Source organism: Mirounga angustirostris, unplaced genomic scaffold, assembly GCF_029215605.1.
Source record: "Mirounga angustirostris isolate CCGP_5_RB_7025 unplaced genomic scaffold, mMirAng1.0.hap1 SCAF_12, whole genome shotgun sequence".
Classification (NCBI taxonomy): domain Eukaryota; kingdom Metazoa; phylum Chordata; class Mammalia; order Carnivora; family Phocidae; genus Mirounga; species Mirounga angustirostris.
In genome coordinates, this window is record NW_026991720.1 from 43,376,722 (window position 1) to 43,397,392 (window position 20,671).

A 20,671-nucleotide genomic window follows, 5' to 3' on the forward strand; every position below is an offset into this window, starting at 1 on the left:
GGATCTATTCGGACACATAGAAAACAGACAATTTGTATGTCTCAAAAGACATGTGCATCAGTACAGGTCGTATATAATGTCAGTTTGTGCTGATACTAAGGACGCTAACACTGATCACTTGGTTATGGTGGTATTACCAAACCACTCCTGTAGAGATACTGTTTTCTCCTTGTAATTAAAAAGTAATCTCTGAGGTAATGTTTTGAGACTGAATATTCTATTATTCCAATGAATTTAGTGTCCATTGATGAATCTTTCCTGAACTAATTATTACAAAGATTTAGAGAATGATTCTCTAATTCTATCACCCATTCTACACTTATTAGCTGACCTCCTTTTGCAGAGTTTTCCCTCTATACGTGCCTTTATTTTATCACTGTACTCACAGATTCTATCTCTGTCTTCAACATATTATAATAAATTATCATTATTATGATTTTGATGCTCAAAATGTCCCATATCTAGCCAGTGGAAACTCCTCCACCGGTTTCTGAATCATTGTGAGGTACTGTGATCATTTCTCTTGACCACTTCTTTGCTCTCTGACCCAACAATATAGAACAGGCTCTCTTATTTTCCCTTCTCCAGACCTGGCAACAGCCTTTTCTCTAAGAACCCTGATCCCTTTGACTAGAGATGGTACTCAGATGTGAAGATCTCTGCAACAGAGGTGTTCACTGCTACTGAGCTGAAGCCTGAATAGGTATCTGCCCCATCTCCATCACCTCTACTCTACTCCACCGCAATAACCTCCAGCTGCACTTCTGACAGGCAATTTGGCTTCAAAAGCAGTTCTCCACATTGAGTCAGAGTGATCTTTCCAAAATACAAATCTGTTCCTGTCCTTTCTGGGGCAAAAGCATGTGTGTGCATGTTCACATCCATGCACTTCATGACATACTTAAAACCATTTAGTGGCTGCTCTTTGGTCACAGAATAAACATCAAAACCACTAGCATGATCAAAAAGACCCCACAGGGCCTATCCTTTCTATACCCTAGTGACATTTTGACCACTTTACCCCAGCCCTCAATCAATTAAAAAAAAAAAATAGAGGGCGCCTGGGTGGCTCAGTTGGTTAAGCAACTGCCTTCAGCTCAGGTCATGATCCTGGAGTCCCGGGATCGAGTCCCGCATCGGGCTCCTTGCTCGGCGGGGAGTCTGCTTCTCCCTCTGACCCTCCCTACCTCATGCTCTCTCTCATTCTCTCTCAAATAAATAAATAAAATCTTAAAAAAAATAAAATTAAAAAAATAGAAAGAAAAAGAAAACAGACAATGAGAATTCAGTGACGAACACCATTTTTCCTTATTCTGTCTTTATTTTAAGTAAAATAAGATAGCAGAGCATATGAGTAAATCACCAATAACTTACAGATATAAGTGGTCAATGACACTTTTGATTTTTTTTTTTTTAAAAAGTCATGGAGCTTCATTCTTTTTCATGACTCTGAAACAACTAATAATGAATGAAAAGTCTCTGTGCGAGGAAACATTTATGATCCTCTCCATGAAGGCACTGAATCATCCTAAAGAAGTTCCTATAGTTAAAATAGCAGTCTATAAAAATAGTTCATTCATGGTATAATACCAGTTCAATTCACTGACCAAATTTCAATTCTGAAATTCATTTTGTTCTAAATTATCTTTTCACTTACCATCAGGATTTCGATCTATCCATCAGAGGCAATGCAAAAAAAGGATAGGGGAGAAAGAATGCAACAAATTATTTGTGGTAAAATTACAACACAAATTTAATACACATCTGCTTAAAAATATAAATTAAAGAGGGCACGTATTGAATGGAGCACTGGGTATTATATGCAAACAATGAATCATGGATCACTACATCAAAAACTCGTAACGATGTAATGTATGGTGATTAACATAACATAATAAAATAAAATTTAAAAATATATATATAAATTAAAATTTTTTAGATTCTCTCAGATGATTTAAATGGCCCCCAATAAAAATAAGTCAATTCACAACTGAAGAATATAACATGAATAAGTGAAATCTAACAATATATTTGTACATTCATTCTCAGAAGTCAATGACAGTGTGTTAATCCAGTGTAAATGTGGCAAAAAAAAAAGACATAAGGTATATGATCTAGACCAAGAGCAAACCAGACTCAATATGTAAATGACATCAAGAGGATTAAATGAATTGTTGGGAAAAAAATTTGAGGGAAATGCCAAATACACAATATTTCCAGTTACTCTCGCTTATATTATAATGTCTTTTTGTTTTGGCTTGTCTTGGTATTCCTTTATTTTTATAGACATTTTTTTACATTTTAATTTCTAATTAACTTTCAACTAATTAATGCTATGCTCTTTGGTTTAGCAATAATTTATAATCTTTTAAATTCTGTCTATAGGAAAGCATAATAGTTAAAAATGGTATGTATAACCATAAGATCCCAGACTGATTTTACAACTTTATAACATATTTTTAAAGTATTTTGTCCACTTGCTATGTAACCCATTTCTCTATTTTAAATTCATATTCAACCAGTGTCACCCCTTTCCCTGAAAACAAATGAAATACTTAGTTGAATTAAGGCATCAACAGTGTAACAAGGATAAAAAGTGTAAAAGTGCCTATGATTATTGAGACGTTCAATTAATGATAAATGATCTAGAGCTTTTAGCCAAATATTTCTTTCCTTTTTATTTCACAACTCAAAATTAAAATAACATTAAAACTTTCAATGTTCTTTTCAGAAATATCCAACTAAAGAAATCTATCTCTCTTTGATGCCTTATGGAAGTTTTGTATTTCTTTCTGAAGCCAGCTTCCTCAAAGTCATTTAAACATAAAATATTTACATAACTTCAAATTTTGAAAATATAGATAAATGATTAAAATGGTCAATTCTGGTTAATAATGAATTTTTTTAACAACTTAAAGCAAAATAACTTACAAAGCAGAAGAAGTAGATTTTGAAAATATGTATTAAAGTTATAAAATTATCTTAGAGTATAGGGTTGTCAATGCTTAAGCCAGAAAATTCACTTAGACAAAATTAAAACTATAATTATTAAAAAACATTGCTAAATATACAAAGTGGACATCAACAGAAAAGAAAAAGATAATCAAGGCATCTCTAAAACTTTTAGAACTAAAAAATCTGTACAGAAATGTTTAAAAAACACAAATGCAACATTGCTAAAATATCCTATTGTCAGTTACACTATGTTAAAACATTGAAAAAAAAAGCAATGACTAATTATTCATATTCTACCAATAAACAGATTGTCAAACAGTTAATATGAAAAATTCACTGCACGGGGAAAAAAACAAACTATAAAATTTGACCAAACGAAGTTGAAATTTACCACTAACTGAATCTCAACTGGACTGAAGATAACTTTTTTAATTTAAAAAGAGTTCCATGAAAAAGCACAGATCAAATTTTAGTAAATCTGTTCTTAAATATTTTAACACGTATGATACTAAAGAGTTTTATTTAGTCATTAAAACAGTGTCTGAAACTCTGAATACTGCTTTATATTAGAGCATTTCATAATAGTCTTTTTCACTAATTCACACAAGGCTTTTCTTCTTTTTTTTTTTTAAAGATTTTATTTATTTATTTGACAGAGACACAGCGAGAGAGGGAACACAAGCAGGGGGAGTGGGAGAGGGAGAAGCAGGCTTCCCGCCGAGCAGAGAGCCTGATGCGGGGCTCGATCCCAGGACCCCGGGATCATGACCTGAGCTGAAGCAGACGCTTAACGTCTGAGCCACCCAGGCGCCCCAGGCTTTTCTTCTTTGTTCAGATAAGTGAAGTCTAATACCATTCTTTGAGTGTGAATAAAAATATATCATATTTGCTATTAATTGAGAAGACAGAATCAAACATTATATGTGGAAATCAGCTAAATAGACTTATCTCTAATAATTCATAACACATAACAGTAATTTGGACATATAATTTTATTTAACACTAGGAAAGAATTATTTTTCCATTTAGTAATATTTTACAATGTGTTTTTCAGTCTTAAACACTTAAATATTTAACTCATAACCCCAATATTTTAAAAGGAGTAATTAGGCTTATAAATCTGTGAACAATTGTGTGCTTACCTGATGGTCTGGAATAAGAAACAACAGCATTTCCTTCCAATTGAGGTGGTGTATAACTCCCTTTCAGATAAACAGAAAAGGATACTGTTCTACTCATCTCTGGTGCTATAAGCAATGTAAAAGTAATATTAAGTTACAAAATCTTGGACAATTATTATTAACAACAGTTAAAATTATGCATACACTACATGCCAGCTAGTATCCTAAGCACTTTACATGGATTAATTTATTTAATCCTCACAATAACCCAGTAAGGTGTGTACTATTATTGTCCCCAACTTTTGTGCATGAGGAAACTGGCTACAGAGAGATTAAGAAGCTTGCCCAAGGTCATACAGCTAATAAAGAACTGGAAACTGACTTCAGAACAAGGGTGCCCATATTCTACATCACTGCTTCTCTTTAGTCAGATGAATAGGCAGCATGATCAGAGAAATATGTACAGAAAAAGGCAAGAGAATCTGGGAACAGGGATTAGTACAGTTTATCATGGCGAGAATACAGACTGCAGGAGAAAATGGGAGGGGGGACTGCATAAGGATGTAACTATAACTGTAACGACTTTGCAGATTGTACATAGACTTCTACATTCATGTATTTGACCTCCAACCTGTGTTAGGCAGTCTTAAGAGGTTTTTAACTGGAAAAATAAATTGTTCAGAAGGTGTTTTAGAAAGACAAATTGGTTTCCTGAGATTAAGAATTCCTCATATCAGTGAGATCATATCATACATGTCTTTCTCTGACTGACTTATTTCACTTAGCATAATACCCTGGAGTGGTGGGGAGTAGGAGGGATGGGGTGGCTGGGTGATAGACATCGGGGAGGGAATGTACTATGGTGAGTGCTGTGAATGGTGTAAGACTGTTCAATCACAGACCTGCACCTCTGAAACAAATAATACATTATATGTTAAAAAAAAAAAAAAAAGGTAGTAGGAGGGGAAAAATGAAGGGGCGGAAATCGGAGGGGAGACCAACCATGAGAGACTATGGACTCTGAGAAACAAACTGAGGGTTCTAGAGGGGAGGAGGGTGGGGGGATGGGTTAGCCTGGTGATGGGTATTAAAGAGGCACGTTCTGCATGGAGCACTGGGTGTTGTGTGCAAACAGTGAATCACGGAACACTACATCAAAAACTAATGATGTAATGTATGGTGATTAACATAATAAAATAAAATAAAAAAATATATAAAAATAATAATTAAAAAAAAAAGACAAATTGGAAGTACCATGAAAAAAAATTAGAAAATAAAGTGAGAATCCAATGATTGGGCATCACTACAAAGTTACTTCAACCATTCAACCATTCATTCAATGTTTCAATTAATATTTTATTGAATTCCTCCTATCTGCCAGGCGCACTCAAGTAAGGGTTGATAATACAAAGGCGAAAGAGAGAAATAGGTTCTTGATGTCATGAATAAGATACAGAATGACCAGCTGAACAGCAGCAGTAAACAAAGAAAGAAAAAGGCTAGAAAGATAAAGCCGAAATCATTTTGATGGGACTAATGACAACTGGGATGCAAATGATAGGACATGAGAGATTCTGTGCAAAGAAATCTTACCAAGAGTGGCCATTTATGACCTGTCTACTATTTTAGGCATTATTACAGGTATCTTCCATAGCTTCATTTTCTAATTAAATCTGCAAAACAGCCCTGCAAGACAGATATCACTATCCCCTTTCTGCAGATTAAAAGAAATTGAGGTTCCAAGTAATTACTAAAGTAGCTTGCTGAAGGTTACACATCGAGTAAGTGTCAGAGCCAGAATTCAAATTCAGGCCAGACTCCAAAACCAATATTCTTTCTTCACACATAACTGATTCAATAAACAGCTCACTAGAGAAACACCAATAAAGAAAGCCTTCCAAATTATAGTATTTAACTACAATTACAGGCCCATCTAGTTAAGGAAAGCACTTGAAAATCTATAATTACTTCAGCTCAATGACCATTCACTGAATATTGCTATTTTTTAAAAAAAGTATCATTCATGCTTGATGTTTAGAGGGGAAATATAAGCAAAACAACACAATCATTGATTTTAGAAAGATACCAGCCTCACTATTCAGACAAGAAATACAGCCATGAAGTAAACATACTAACCAAAAAAAAATTTCTTTTAATTAAAAGAAAACCTCACACCATGATAGACTTTAAGCCAAAACAGAACACCTACCCATAAATTCAAAGGTGAACTGATCACAGGTCAATACTAAAGGTGGTTGCACATAGACTGATAATTTGGCTTTTTGCAGCGCCAGTCGATTCTGCAATGTGACCTAAGGAAACAGAAATTGTTATTAATAGAAAATTACATTTTATCCAAATTGATAGGATAGCAAAAGTATGTAAAAAATCATTAGCAAATAATTAGGAAACATTATCTGAGAAAAAATGAGTAGTGGCAAAACATAACATGTAACATAAATAGTAGATTAACTGGTAAGTAGGTAAGTGGTACTTTCTACCGTTAGAAACTGGACAAAGGAGTTAAACAGACTTTCCTCCAAAGGAGATATAGAAATGGCCAAACAAGCACATGAAAACATGCTCAATATCTTTAATCACTATGAAATAGAAGTTAAAACCACAATGAGATACTACTACACATCTAAAATGCTATAATCAAAAGAACAGACACAAAATAGGTGTTAGCAAGAATGTGAGGAAAAACACCTCATACATTGCTGATGGGAATGTAAAATGGTATAGCCATGCAAGAAAATAGTTTCTTAAAAAATTAAACATAAATTTACCATATGACCTCACAATTCCATGCCAAGAGAAATGAAAACATACGTCCCCCCAAAATCTTGTACACAGATTTCATAGCAGCATTCTTCACAATAGCCAAAAGTAAAAACAACCCAAATGTCCATCAACTGATGAACAGATAAGCAAAATATGGTATATCCTTACAATGAAATAGTATTCAGCGTATTCAGTAATCAAAAGAAATGAAGTACTGGCACGTGCTACAACATGGGTAAACCTTAAAAACATTGTGCTAAGGGGTAGAAGCCAGTCACAAAGAACCACATATTGTATGATTCCATTTATATGAAATGTCCAGAATAGGCAAATCTATAGAGACAGAAAATAGAAGTTGCTGAGGGATGGGAACGGGGGAGGGGTGGATGATGGAAGAGGAAAGGGAGCATGTGGTTACTTTAAAGGGGGACAAAAATGTTCTAAAATTAAATTCTGGTTATGGTTCCACAACTCTGCAAATATAGTAAAAATCACTGAACTGAACTCTTTATATGAGTAAATTGTATGGTATATGAATTATATCTCAATAAAGATATAAAAAATGTTCTATCAAAAGCAAAGGACATTGCTGCTATAAACACTGGGGTGCACATGCCCCTTCGGATCACTACATTTGTATCTTTGGGGTAAATACCCAGTAGTGCAATTGCTGAGTCATAGGGTAGCTCTATTTTCCACTTTTTGAGGAACCTCCATATAGTTTTCCAGAGTGGCTGCACCAGCTTGCATTCCCACCAACAGTGTAGGAGGGTTTCCCTTTCTCCGCATCCTCACCAACATCTGTCATTTCCTGACTTGTTAATTTTAGCCATTCTGACTGCTGTGAGGTGGTATCTCATTGAGGTTTTGATTTGGATTTCCCTGATGCCGAGCGATGTTGAGCACTTTTTCATGTGTCTGTGGGCCATTTGGATGTCTTCTTTGGAAAAATGTCTGTTCATGTCTTCTGCCCATTTCTTGATTGGATTATTTGTTCTTTGGGTGTTGAGTCTGATATGCTTTTAGCAGCAATGTCCACAATAGTCAAACTATGGAAAAGAGCCAAGAGGTCCATCAACAGATGAATGGATAAAGAAGCGGTGTATACACACACACACACACACACACACACACACACACAATGGAATATTATGCAGCCATCAAAAAATGAAATCTTGCCGTTTGCAACAACGTGGACAGAACTAGAGGGTATTATGCTAAGCGAAATAAGTCAATCAGAGAAAGGCAATTATCATATGATCTCACTGATATGTGGAATTTGAGAAACAAGACAGAGGATCATAGGGGAAGGGAGGGAAAAATGAAACAGGACGAAACCAGAGAGGGAGACAAACCATAAGAGACTCTTAATCTCAGGAAACAAACTGAGGGTTGCTGGAGGGGAGGGAGGTGGGAGGGATGGGGTGGCTGGGTGATGGACATTGGAAAGGATACGTGCTATGGTGAGCACTGTGAATTGTTTAAGACTGATGAATCACAGACCTGTACCTCTGAAACAAATAATACTTTATATGTTAATTTAAAAATTTTTTAAAGAGGGGCACCTGGGTGGCTCAGTTGGTTAAGCGGCTGCCTTCGGCTCGGGTCATGATCCCAGGGTCCTGGTATCAAGCTCTGCATTGGGCTCCCTGCTCAGCGGGAAGCCTGCTTCTCCCTCTCCCTCTGCCTGCCTCTCTGCCTACTTGTACTCTCTCTCTATCTCTCTGTCAAATAAATAAATAAAATCTTCTTAAAAAAATTTTTTTAAATAAATAAACACATTAAAAAAAAAACAAAGGAAAAATCTGCCCTGCACTTGGTGAATAATTACATCATGAAATATGTATTCATTTTCTTTTCATGTATAGATGTGGCAACGGGATTATCTTATCTAGTATCTGCATACCACCTTTTGCATAAATTAATTATTCTCTAAAGATTTCCTTACTGGGTGATATTTACTAGCCTAGATACATATCAAAGCACCACATTTTATTCCATGGCTTAACACAAAAACACATGACAGATCTAATTCTAGAAAATATCAAAGAGTGGCAATATTGACTGCCGCGTATCTCAGCTGGTTGCATTTCTAAACTGGTGCTCTTATATGGTGACGCTAAGAAAACCCTCCCATATTAGAATCAAAAGCTAAGAACTCTAGGTTAACAGTGTGACTGGGAAGTAGGACAGGTATGGGTAAAGAAGGCCAGGACTTCTCTCACTCCCCCTAAGGAGGAACATCAGCAGAAACCATCAGGCCTGTGGATTTTTACTGGGTCACAGTGCTAAGGGGCATCATTTTTCAGGCTATCAAAGAAAAAGCTTAAAGATCTTACTTTCATTGCGCATGTTCTCTCTTTGGACTTTTGTGTCCTAAAAGTCCCAACCTTTGAACAGTCTCATTTGGATGAGTTCATCCACGTGGTTGGTATGGTAAGCCAGACTCAACCACAGTCAACTGCCCAGGTAGGGTTGGTATACCAACTGAATCACAATCTCTCAGGGTAGTTCTGGGTATTGTTTTTTTTTTTTCCTAGCTCCCCAGATACCTATGTACTACCAGAGTTAAGAAGCACTCTTCTATATGGCACCTTTGCTGTAGAGCAACTTACAGTCTAGTTATTAGATTCTAGTATATGACACAGATACATGTCATTACTAACTCACATAGGGCAAGGGTACACCTATTTTTAAGAAAAGTAGTTTTCCAAACTGAGGGTTGCTGGAGTGGGGGGTGGGGTGGGAGGGATGGGGTGACTGGGTGATAGACACTGGGGAGGGTATGTGCTCTGGTAAGCGCTGCAAATCGTGCAAGACTGTTGAATCTCAGATCTGTACCTCTGAAACAAGTAATGCAATATATGTTAAGAAAAAAAAAAAAAAGGAAGAAGAAGGTAGCAGGAGGGGAAGAATGAAGGGGGGGAAATCGGAGGGGTAGACGAACCATGAGAGACAATGGACTCTGAAAAACAAACTGAGGGTTCTAGAGGGGAGGGGGGTGGGAGGATGGGTTAGCCTGGTGATGGGTATTGAGGAGGGCATATTCTGCATGGAGCACTGGGTGTTATGCACAAACAATGAATCATGGAACACTACATCTAAAACTAATGATGTAATGTATGGGGATTAACATAAGAATAAAAAAAAAAAGAAAAAAAAGTAGTTTTCAAATTTCTCTTAAGGAAAAGGCATGTATCACCTATTCCTTAATATATATTTTACATATATATTCATATATATATAATATATACATACACACACATACTATAGAGAAAGAAACAATATACAGGAATACGCAACTGGCCCAGAAACATTATATACATATAATTAGATTCAGGAAGTATCTTGCATTCATTTTAAATGATGTGGGTAGTCTATACAACTTAAAAAATAAGTTAAACACAAAAATTTTGACTTGCAAAATAAAATTTGAAAGGATAACTATTGATGCAAATAAATACAATAAACACAGCAAATGAACAATGAATCCTCAATTTTTACTTTATAAGCCCTGGGAATACATGAGGGGAATCTGCATACCACAAGCAAAGCTTCCTTCATGATGTCTGATCATTATAAGCAAAAAATTTTTAGTAAAATCTTGATGGTAATTATGGTAAGAAATTATGCCAGGCCCACTGAATAAACAGGATACAACTTAAATATTTTACTATAAATAATAATATAATGCTAGTCTATACATATATTTTTAAATAAAATTAATAATATTAATGATAACCATTAACGGCATTTTATATTCATGGAACCATGCGAATAAATTATTTGTGTGCATTATCTCATTTAATCTTCACAACATCATGAAACAGGGACTATCACTATACATCATTTTATAGAAGAGAAAACTGTGGTTCAGAGAAGCTAAATAATTTGCCCAAGGCCACTCTGATTATAAGTGAAAGAACCACAATTTAACTTCTGTCTGCCAGAACCCAGAGTCCATTCTCTTAATAAACTGTGTTAAGTCTCAAAACAACCCTGCAATTAAAAAGTATCCTCATTTTACAGTTTAAAAAAAGAGGTTCAGAGAAGTTAAATAACATGTCCAAGACCAATAAGCCAATATGTGCAAGAGAACTGAAAACTATCACCATGAATATATCATAAGAGCTTAGTTTTAAAAGTGAAAATGAAAAATCTTTAAAGTAGTAATAAGCTACTTATAAGAGAACATACATTCTGGACCGCCTGGGTGACTCAGTTGGTGAAGCATCTGCCTGTGGCTCAGGTTATGATCCCAGGGTCCTGGGATGGAGCCCCGTATGGAGCCCAGCATTGAGCCCCCCTGATTCTCCCTCTCCCTCTACCCCTCCCCCTCCCGCTCATGCTCTCTCTTTCTCAAATAAAATCTTAAAAAAAAAAAAAGAACAGACATTCTGACTCCACCTGGCATAACAATGTGTACTTAGACAACGATCACACAATTTTACACTGTGTAAAATCATGATAGCTCTCATGCACAGATTTATTAAACCCCAACAATGGCCTAGGCATTTTCAAATGTGAACCAAGGAGATGTGTGATGAAAATAACTAGAGGAAAACAAAGAAGACTTGTGTTTGAGCCAAAAAAAAAAAAAAAAAAAAAGAGTTAAAGACTTGGCTAGATCATAAACCTCATATTTTAAGAGAAAAATAAGTACAGAATATTAAGGGGAAAACATAAAACATTAATATAAGAATTTTCCATGCTGTTTTCTGGTTCTAACAAAATGAAATATGATCCTTAGGAAATATAATACCAAATTTTTATCCTAGATATATAAATATGACTCCAAAGGCCAGGTATGAACAACCACTCTGCCTTAGTTGCCTGGAATAGATGGTCACGCATCATGCACACATACTCATGGTAGCCACATCTTCATTCACTTGGAACGGATGGAAAAATTTTCTCAATTAACAGGATTTATTATAATGGAAACTTGCATGGTTATATATCTTGGCTGCTGTTGTTATAAAAGGCTATAAGAAGAGATTTATAGCAAAATTTGTATAGAAACCGTCCGACAGAATCAGGAAGTCATTGTGTCTGCTGTACAAGTCCAGCTGATTTTATGCAACCCTTGTGTGTTGCATTCTTTCTCATGCTCTTAATAATGGCAGTAAGGAAGAGAGCTGAGACTTAGTCATTCTCAAATATAAAAATTCCATTAATGAGGGAGAATTTTCCAGTAGTGTCATGCCATCATTTTAAGATGGCTATTATTACACATGAAAGCCTAAGAACTGCATAGGTGAGAAAGGTGTATTTACTTATAGCAATAACGAGCAGTTGGTGGGGGGTGGGAATTAGCATGAGCAATGTTACTTGGTTTAAGTACAGGATTTCTTTTTGCAATTTATAGTGTGCTCCTGAATTATTATGTGTGTGTGGCTGAACAGTATCGGTAGATAGATAAAAAAGAGGTTTCTCTACACAAAAGTCTATAGATCATTCCTGGAACTCTGCAGTGGTTTTTTGTTTTTTCGTTTTTTCTTAAGTGTTTGATTTCTTGCCACTACTGCTTTTCCAGACTCAGAGGTATTAATGAGATAGAGCCTTTGATTGGATGGGGGGAGGGAGAACTGGGAAAGACCACCCTTGTTTCCAGTGGCAAGAATCCAAAAAAATTAGCTTAGGAAACTGTTACAAGATTGGGCTCCCTTCAACTTCTACCAAAGATCCCCACACTTGGGCCACCCGCTGGGTCCAGTGTAAGCGAACACAATTGGTAAAGCCTGGTGCCCTGTCAAGCTCCTCCAAGGACAGCAACCCATAATCTAAGAAAATATAAAGTCCTGTCCAAGTTTTAACTAAGCAAATCGCCAAGGTCCACAACTTTTCCTGGCTCCAAGGTCTGGGCAGTGATAAATATTTTCAGCTTAATAACGTGCTGACTGCTTACCGCACTTTAATCTAAATGCCTTAAGAGGGTTCTACATTTGAGTTCTAGTTCTAAAATTCTAAATGACAGGACTAAAAATTTTAACCAAAACCACATCCTTCATATTCTATTTTTTTAGGACTATCAATTTGTCATTACTCTACTTTGTGGCTTCTTCATTTAATATTTTCTTGCTATAAATACATCCATTTAAAGTTAACGTTATGGCAGGTAGATGAGCAGAAATTCTTCTCAAATATACACATAATTATAGATAGAAGAAAGATATTAGCATTCATATAATTCCCCTATATATATGATGCTGCAATCAACTGGTTAGTCTATCATAAATGGTGATGACACAATTCCTCCAACATATTTAAAATGTTAATTTTGTTTCTAGAAAAAAGACCCTAGATCATTTAAACGTAATGGTTAAGCATAACCCATAAAAATTATTTATATTACATAACATTGCTACAAATGCAATTATCAGTTTTATATTTGTAGGAAACAATAAAGGTTATCCTTGCTACCCAAGGCTGAGGGAAATGCATAAATTTCAAGTGCTTGTTTTACATTTCCATAAGCCAGTCGTAGGATGACAACAGTGGCAGATGTGATGAAATGTGTAATACTGTTTGCACAATACAGTCTAGAACCATGGTACAATACCTTAACTGTGACTGAAGGGACAAGGTCAGTTCCCACTTCAACATCAGTAGCTTGCTGTAAAAACAGAATTGAGAAGAGAAGGAAGGAAAGAATGGTTGCAAATTACATGTCTATCCATGAGTAAACACAATGGGTGCAATATATACTTCCCACCACCAAAATAGGGAACTAACCATAAAGGACTTATCAATCTAATGACAGACTAAAAGGGTCAATGTGGCTTTTTGAATACCTTCAGCTGGAAAGTCATAGCTAATAAAAACCTTTTCCAAAATGGAAAAAAAAAGGGCACATATTTTATTATTAAAATACTCTCTTGACAAATTTACTTAAATGTTGAAACTAATAGAATTTAAATAAAAAAATTTGGGGGCGCCTGGATGGCTCAGATGGTTAAGCGTCTGCCTTCAGCTCAGGTCATGATCCCAGGGTCCTGGGATTGAGTCCCGCATCGGGCTCCCTGCTCCTTGGGAGCCTGCTTCTCCCTCTGCCTCTCTCTCTCTCTCTGTCTGTCTCTCATGAATAAATAAATAAAATCTTAAAAAATAAATAAATAAATTTTTTAAAAATATTGAAACCAATTAATTCTATTAACTAGTTCTTTATATTATATTGAAGAAAGCCTCCTTGTACTTCTCAGATAAGCATTATGCTATCCTTTAAGGTCCTTATATTTTCAACTTGCCAAAGGTATTCTGATTAATAATATGTATCTAAGACATGTAACTAATGATACAAAGCTTGAGTGGCCTTACACCTAGAAAATAAAAGTAGAAGTGTATTTTTTTACTAGCTCATATCATAAACTAGGTCACTCTTTGAACATCAGCCTGGGTTACTTGATCCTACCCCTTAAAGAATTCAGAGCATAATATAATACAGCAAACATTTCCTTATAAGTTATAATTTACTTATTAGAGTGATGGACTGAGAGGAAAAAATGCTCACTCTATGACAGAATAAGACCAAGGGGTAACATAATCTTCCATAATACCCATTATTAGGGAACAATTAAGATCATAAAATCACTAATCCAACCAATGAATAGATCCATTGTGCTTTTAGTTAACTTATTTGAATTTTTTTTTTACTAAGAAAAACTAAGCCACTTCTAAGCAACAGGGATGGCTATAATATACTGGGTACCAGCATAAGTAAGAGTTGGGAGATTCATATTCTATTATATACGACTCCACAGAAAACGATATATGAACTCTGATCCACCTCAATCCAGAAGATAGGACAGCAATGCTTGTCTCATCTATAAAAGACCTCACTCTAATATAAATTATATTATTTTTTAGATGTGTGCTTTCATAATAATGACAAAATAAAATGCTAAACCAGGCTTTTCGCTCTAGCAGAACCTAAAATCCAGGAAATGTTTTACATTTACCTGTCCACAGATCTATAAGAGAAACCAACATCTCCTGTTTCCTGCTCTTTTCAATCCATGTTTAAACACCTAGGTACTTCAAGGACAGCAGTCCTTTGGGAAGATAAAATTATAGCCAGAGAGAAATAGCTACACAAAGACACCATGGCACCATAGCCATATAAATCGTTGGGTTGGTGTGTTCTAATGGGATGAATATGATACTCTCAGGAATATCTTAAGAAGGAAAAAATAGTAAGACTGGGAAAATGAAGCTGGAAAGAGACACCTAGTTAAGAGGAAACAGCACTCTGAGTTCCCAATAGGGAAATATACATTACAATATAGTGCTATTACACAAGGCCTTTTCCTACAAAGATCAAAAGTTGCTAAAGAACAGAAAGGGAATTCCTCCTTCCAAACAGCTTATGTTTAAGAGAACCTAGAAAAAATTATATAAGTTGCCCAAAGGAAAATAAGAATCATTTCCAAGGCAAGAAAATGTGTGTACATTTGTCAGCTAACTAAGCAAAAATGTTCCACTCAGACTACACCCTTCAGGTAGAGTGAGAAATGGTGTGTGCTGAATGGCCAATGTTTTAAACAGTGCCTCTACTATGTGACTCAGCTGAGTGAATGTTTCTTTCATATATAGTACTTTTTTTTAAGTATGCCCAACTTACTATATTATGGCAAAGTTAACGTGATTTTTATCACAGCTTGGGTTGGCTCTTTATACCAAGATTAATCTTTGAAAACTTAGGACAAGTACTTACTATATTATGCTCTGATACCTAAATATCGAAGTCATTTCCCAGGTAAAATTACATGACATGAACTCCAAATATAGTAAAAACCAGTGAATTTGATCACTTGCCAAAACTGATCAACTTCTGATTCAGACACAGATAAGCTTAATAGATTTTTGCCCAAACTGCAGGCAGTGAGACATAACCAATTATAATGTAACAAGTGCTTACAGAAAACTAAACAAGGAGATGGGGCAACATGACCAAGGACAGTCCCTCTTTCATCCTTCCTGTTTCTCATCTCCATTCATTTATGAAGCAAAAATACTGAGCACTCATTATGTGATAGACACTAAAGATATGGCAGTGGACGAGACAAGCAGTGGAATGCAGGGTATGGTGGTGGTGGTGGTGGTGGTGGTGGTGATGATAATGCTAAAAGAACTAAAATGTAATTTGATGATGATGATGCTGATATTGTTATCATAACAATGCAACAAAGTAGATTCTTATTCCCATTTTACAGATGAGAAAAATTGAGACTAAGAAAATAAAATACCCTGCCCTGGGTCACACAGATACAAACGGCAGGAAAAAATAATTCCTGGCCCAACTGCCCAACTGTTTATTGTTAAATAACACACACAGACACCACCCTCCCCACCCCCATCTCCCTCTACCCCACAACACTATCTCAGTGAACCTTCAACAAAAATCTTGTAGGGTATTATTCACCTGGATTATGATTACCTCAATATTCTGGTACTGAAAAAGTTTTTTTTTTTTTAAGTAGATTCAGAATAATGGGGAAAACCTCTTCTACTATTGCCCCATCCGCTCCTTTTTTTAGACCAAAATCCTACCTAAGGAACTAATAAGAGATTGGAAATGTTTTTTCTAGAAAGTAATAAAGACTAAAAGTTGTTATCCTCCCTAAAGTTTCTATCTGGGGACTAAAAATTTAAACCAATACATATTGATCCCAAATCAGCAGAGTCCAGCACTATCCTGAACCCTTTTAAAGTCTGCGAATATACCTACAGACACTGAATCGAAGTTAGGAGAAACCATGGCAGAAACTTTCAAATCATCTTCTCTCTCTGTCATGGGCCAAATACCTGTAATTTAAAAAGAAAAACAATATTTAATCATAAGGTAAACCTGCTGCATACAGTTTTTTAAAAAAGGTTTTTCTATATCATATATCAAAAAACAACCCCATAAACATACTCACAACTTGAAAAAAACTAATGCATTACAGAATTAGAAATCTGATAATTCTTCCCCCACTACAAAATTTTAAAGAAAAACTGTCTTTCTCCAAAGATACTATCTAAGATGTGTCCCAGTGACTGAAGAGTGTTGGGAACTTCAATGCTCTCTCCTTAACACTATAGGTAGAAGCCCAAACTATAACTTTTTGAAGGTAAGTTGGTCAGAACTATCAAAATGTAAAATATACATATCCTATGATTTAACAATTCTACTCCTTAGCATTTATCCAATACTCACAGACACACCAAAGAAGCTTCTCTGCTGCTGGTAGTTATTAAAAACAAAAACAAAAACAACCTAAATCTCTGTATTTCTATTAATAGGGAAATGCTTGACTAGATTATGGTATATCCACACTGTGCAATGATCCAAAGCCCAAAGCTGTAAATAAGAGTGCTATCCAACTTTATACACTATTATGAAAAGAACTCCAGGATGTGCCTATTAATAAAAGCAAAAAAAAGCAAGACATTGTACAATGCATCTAATATGCACATTTGTGTAAAAAGAAATAAACACGAATTTTTTTTAAAGAATACACACTTTTTTTTTTTTAAGATTTTATTTATTTGTTAGAGAGAGAGAGACAGCGAGAGCAGAAACATAAGCAGGGGGAGTGGGAGAGGGAGAATCAGGCTTCCCACTGAGTGGGGAGCCCGATGCGGCACTCGATCCCAGGACCCTGGGACTATGGCCTGAGCCGAAGGCAGACGCTTAACGACTGAGCCACCCAGGCGCCCCCACAAACACTCTCGATAAAGGTTACCTTTAAATAATCTAGAGGAACTAGGATCTGGGGGTTTTACCCTTTTAGTACTCTTAGAATTATTTTCATCATATTCATGTTATTTTCACAACTTAAAATTTCACGATTTAAAAATGTTTATAGTGCATAATGAGGTATGAACAAGTGACACAGATCCTAAATAAACGAGAAACCTAAATAATATATATGCAAAAATACATGTGTATATATGTGTGTGTGTGTATTTATATACATATATATATGAATGACAGATTATTGGCTGCCCACCTAACAACCACTTTCCCCTCCTCCTCCTCCTTTGCGGCAGAGCTGTAATTCTACTGAGGCATTCGCCTTCATCTCAAAATCCTTGGATTGGTCAGGTCCAATCATGGTGATTTCATTCCCCCAACCATTTGTTGCTTTAGGCATGAGCACTGGGGCTTAATCCTGGCAGACGTGAGGTGAAGGGAGTTGGGAGTGGGGGGTGCTGGCACACGCTTCTGGGAAAGCTATTTCCCCATAATAAAAAGGGAGACTTAGGAGAAATGTCTCTCTTCTTCCCTGGAAATCATATTTGCACATAATACCTGGAACTGCTGAGATTACCCTGTGACCCTGAGAGGAAACATCCCTCACACACCAAGGATAGCTGACTAAAAACATGGAAAGTTCTTGGATGATGCCACAGGAATCAGCTGTCTCACAAAGAGAAGAACTACCTACAATTGTCATCAGGCATTCCCTCCAGTACTGCAATATTGGATGTAGGAATTTCCATAACTTACTTAGTGACAATACGGAAGCCTGCTCCCTGCCTACCCAATAACCATTCTTCAGTTCTTTACTAAAAGAGGCTCAGTTTTATTCTGAGCAACAAAGTGCTCAGCTAAAACACAAATTTTCCCAGCCTCTTATAAGCTTGGAGTGGCCAGTGAGATGTGAATAGAAGCTGCTCAGGGTGTGGCTTCCAGGAAAGATCCTTAAGGAGGCTGACTCAGCTGCAGATGTGAGGGCAGGAGTTCCAGAAGCCATCCTGGACCAATAGATGACCCTGGGAGAAAGAATTGGAGCCCCTGACAACAGTGGAACTGCCAGACCAACCCTGGTCTGCCCATTGCTGGACTTCTTTTCCATGGGAAAGAAATAAACCTCTGCCTTGTTTAAGCCACCTTATTTGGGTATTGTGTTATGTGCAGACAGACTTGGGCCTAAACAACACATCTTCTAACAAGGTCACCAAGTACAAATGCTTCCAGTACTCAATGGTAAAGGCAACTTAGTTATCCTAGACATATTTTCAATAGGGTACAGAGTTTCATTTATATGCCCCTTTCTTACTGTTCTCTTTCCCTTCCTGAAGACACAATTGTGTGGGAGGCTATCTCAATATCATACTCATTCCTTCACACCCCAGGTAAAGAACATGATCAACTGGCTTAATTATAAGGAAATTCTGCCTTTGAAAGTGCCTACCAACAGATGTTGTTGACTACTGGTAACAGAAATGCTAGGCAGGATTCACACTAATGAGCTGAATATGAAAAACTTCAAAACCATGAGCCATACAGAAATTATTACTATAATTTCATGCTTACAGCATACATTCCTCATATAAGTTACACACATAAAATCAGCTTCAAAAACACTTTTATTACAGTAGATAATATACACCATGTGTACAACAAAATGTACTCTTTAAATTGGCTTTAAATTTTGCTGAAACTCTGCTTTGAAGAAATAAAAAAGCTCTAAGTACCAAAAATAATCCACAAGGCTGTGAACTTATTTTTGTGAATTAAAGTCACTATACCTAAAATAAGTGGCATTTAAATGAATAATGAGGTCATCAAAAAGTTCAGAGTTTTAACTTCTCATAATCTTCTATAATGAAATGATTTAGTGCTTTTATATAATTACAGGTATTTGATAAACAAATATACCACAGTTTTATAAGGGTACAGAATACTAAATTTTTTCAATATCTAGAAATAAAATATTTTTTTTTATAGAATACCGTTTTTTTTTTTTTTAAGATTTTATTTATTTATTTGACAGAGAGAGAGACACAGCGAGAGAGGGAACACAAGCAGGGGGAGTGGGAGAGGGAGAAGCAGACTTCCCGCGGAGCAGGGAGCCCGATGCAGGGCTCGATCCCAGGACCTGGAATCATGACCTGAGCCGAAGGCAGACGCTTAACGACTGAGCCACCCAGGCGCCCCTAGAAATAAAATATTTTAAAAGTCCCTCTTTCTCACAAGCTTCTCTTTGGGGTTTGTTTGTTTTTTTTTTTTTTTTTTTGGTTATGTGTGTGTGTATGTGTGTGGGTGGTTTTTTTGTTTGTTTTTTTAGGACTAAAACCAAATGATGATGGCAAAGAAGTGTCAGGGAACTTCAAATATTAACAAAAATTTGAGGTTATGTAAATAATGAACTTTGCACCCAAGTCTGTGGGCATATCCCTACCTTAATTAGCAGTTATTTCAAAATATACAAAACGATCAAGGTAATGACAACTTTAAAATAGCCCAACCCTTCTCACTCAAGGGCATCACTATGGCCAGCAAAAAAAACTTTTAGCTGTAAGGGATTTTTCTGAGAAATCTTTTACACAATTGAGTGTTAATCAAAATATCATTAGCACATTGTTTATGGAAAGGGCAAAATCTCAAGACACAAAATCTAAAGTGAAAAGCAACATTAAATTTATTTAATGAACTCTGGAAATTTCATGTTTCATATATATGCCACTCTTCTCCAATTATATTTTTAAATGACATAAAGAGACTCATAATTCCATTAATCCCCAAAACACTAGTATCAAAAAGGGGGGGAATGTGTATATTGCAATGTGACACATCCAATTTTAACAATTCTCCATTTGAGAGGGGGTGCTGACAACAAATAGGTTTTCTGTAATTGGAGGTACTTAAAAGACCTAAGTTTCACTGGTTTACTTTCAAAACTTTCTAGGAGAATGTGTGAAGCCAAGGCATAATAATTTTACTTTAATAATCATGTTTTTAAAATATATTATCTAAATTCCTCTGAATCTGTCTTGGTAATGGAGACTCAAAAATATATAAATCTAGTGATTGGATCAGG

General features: G+C 35.9%; 1 protein-coding gene across 12 annotated transcripts in view; it reads right to left on the reverse strand.

Annotated features, from left to right (window-relative positions):
- Positions 1-20,671, reverse strand: part of BBS9 (Bardet-Biedl syndrome 9) — a 452,171-nt gene that overhangs the window by 260,009 nt on the left and 171,491 nt on the right. For 10 of the 12 annotated variants that reach the window (XR_010406428.1, XR_010406427.1, XM_064575077.1 and 7 more), the window contains 5 exons: positions 16,588-16,664; positions 13,423-13,476; positions 6,286-6,388; positions 4,098-4,202; positions 1,658-1,672 (listed from right to left, as the gene is read on the reverse strand). Coding sequence is in view for 10 of the 12 variants with exons in the window: in XM_064575077.1 (XP_064431147.1) it covers positions 1,658-1,672; positions 4,098-4,202; positions 6,286-6,388; positions 13,423-13,476; positions 16,588-16,664 (354 nt within the window). In the remaining 2 variants the exon portion in view is untranslated. The remainder of the gene's footprint in view (positions 1-1,657; positions 1,673-4,097; positions 4,203-6,285; positions 6,389-13,422; positions 13,477-16,587; positions 16,665-20,671) is intronic. The other 2 variants (XM_064575072.1, XM_064575075.1) reach the window with 1 other exon arrangement.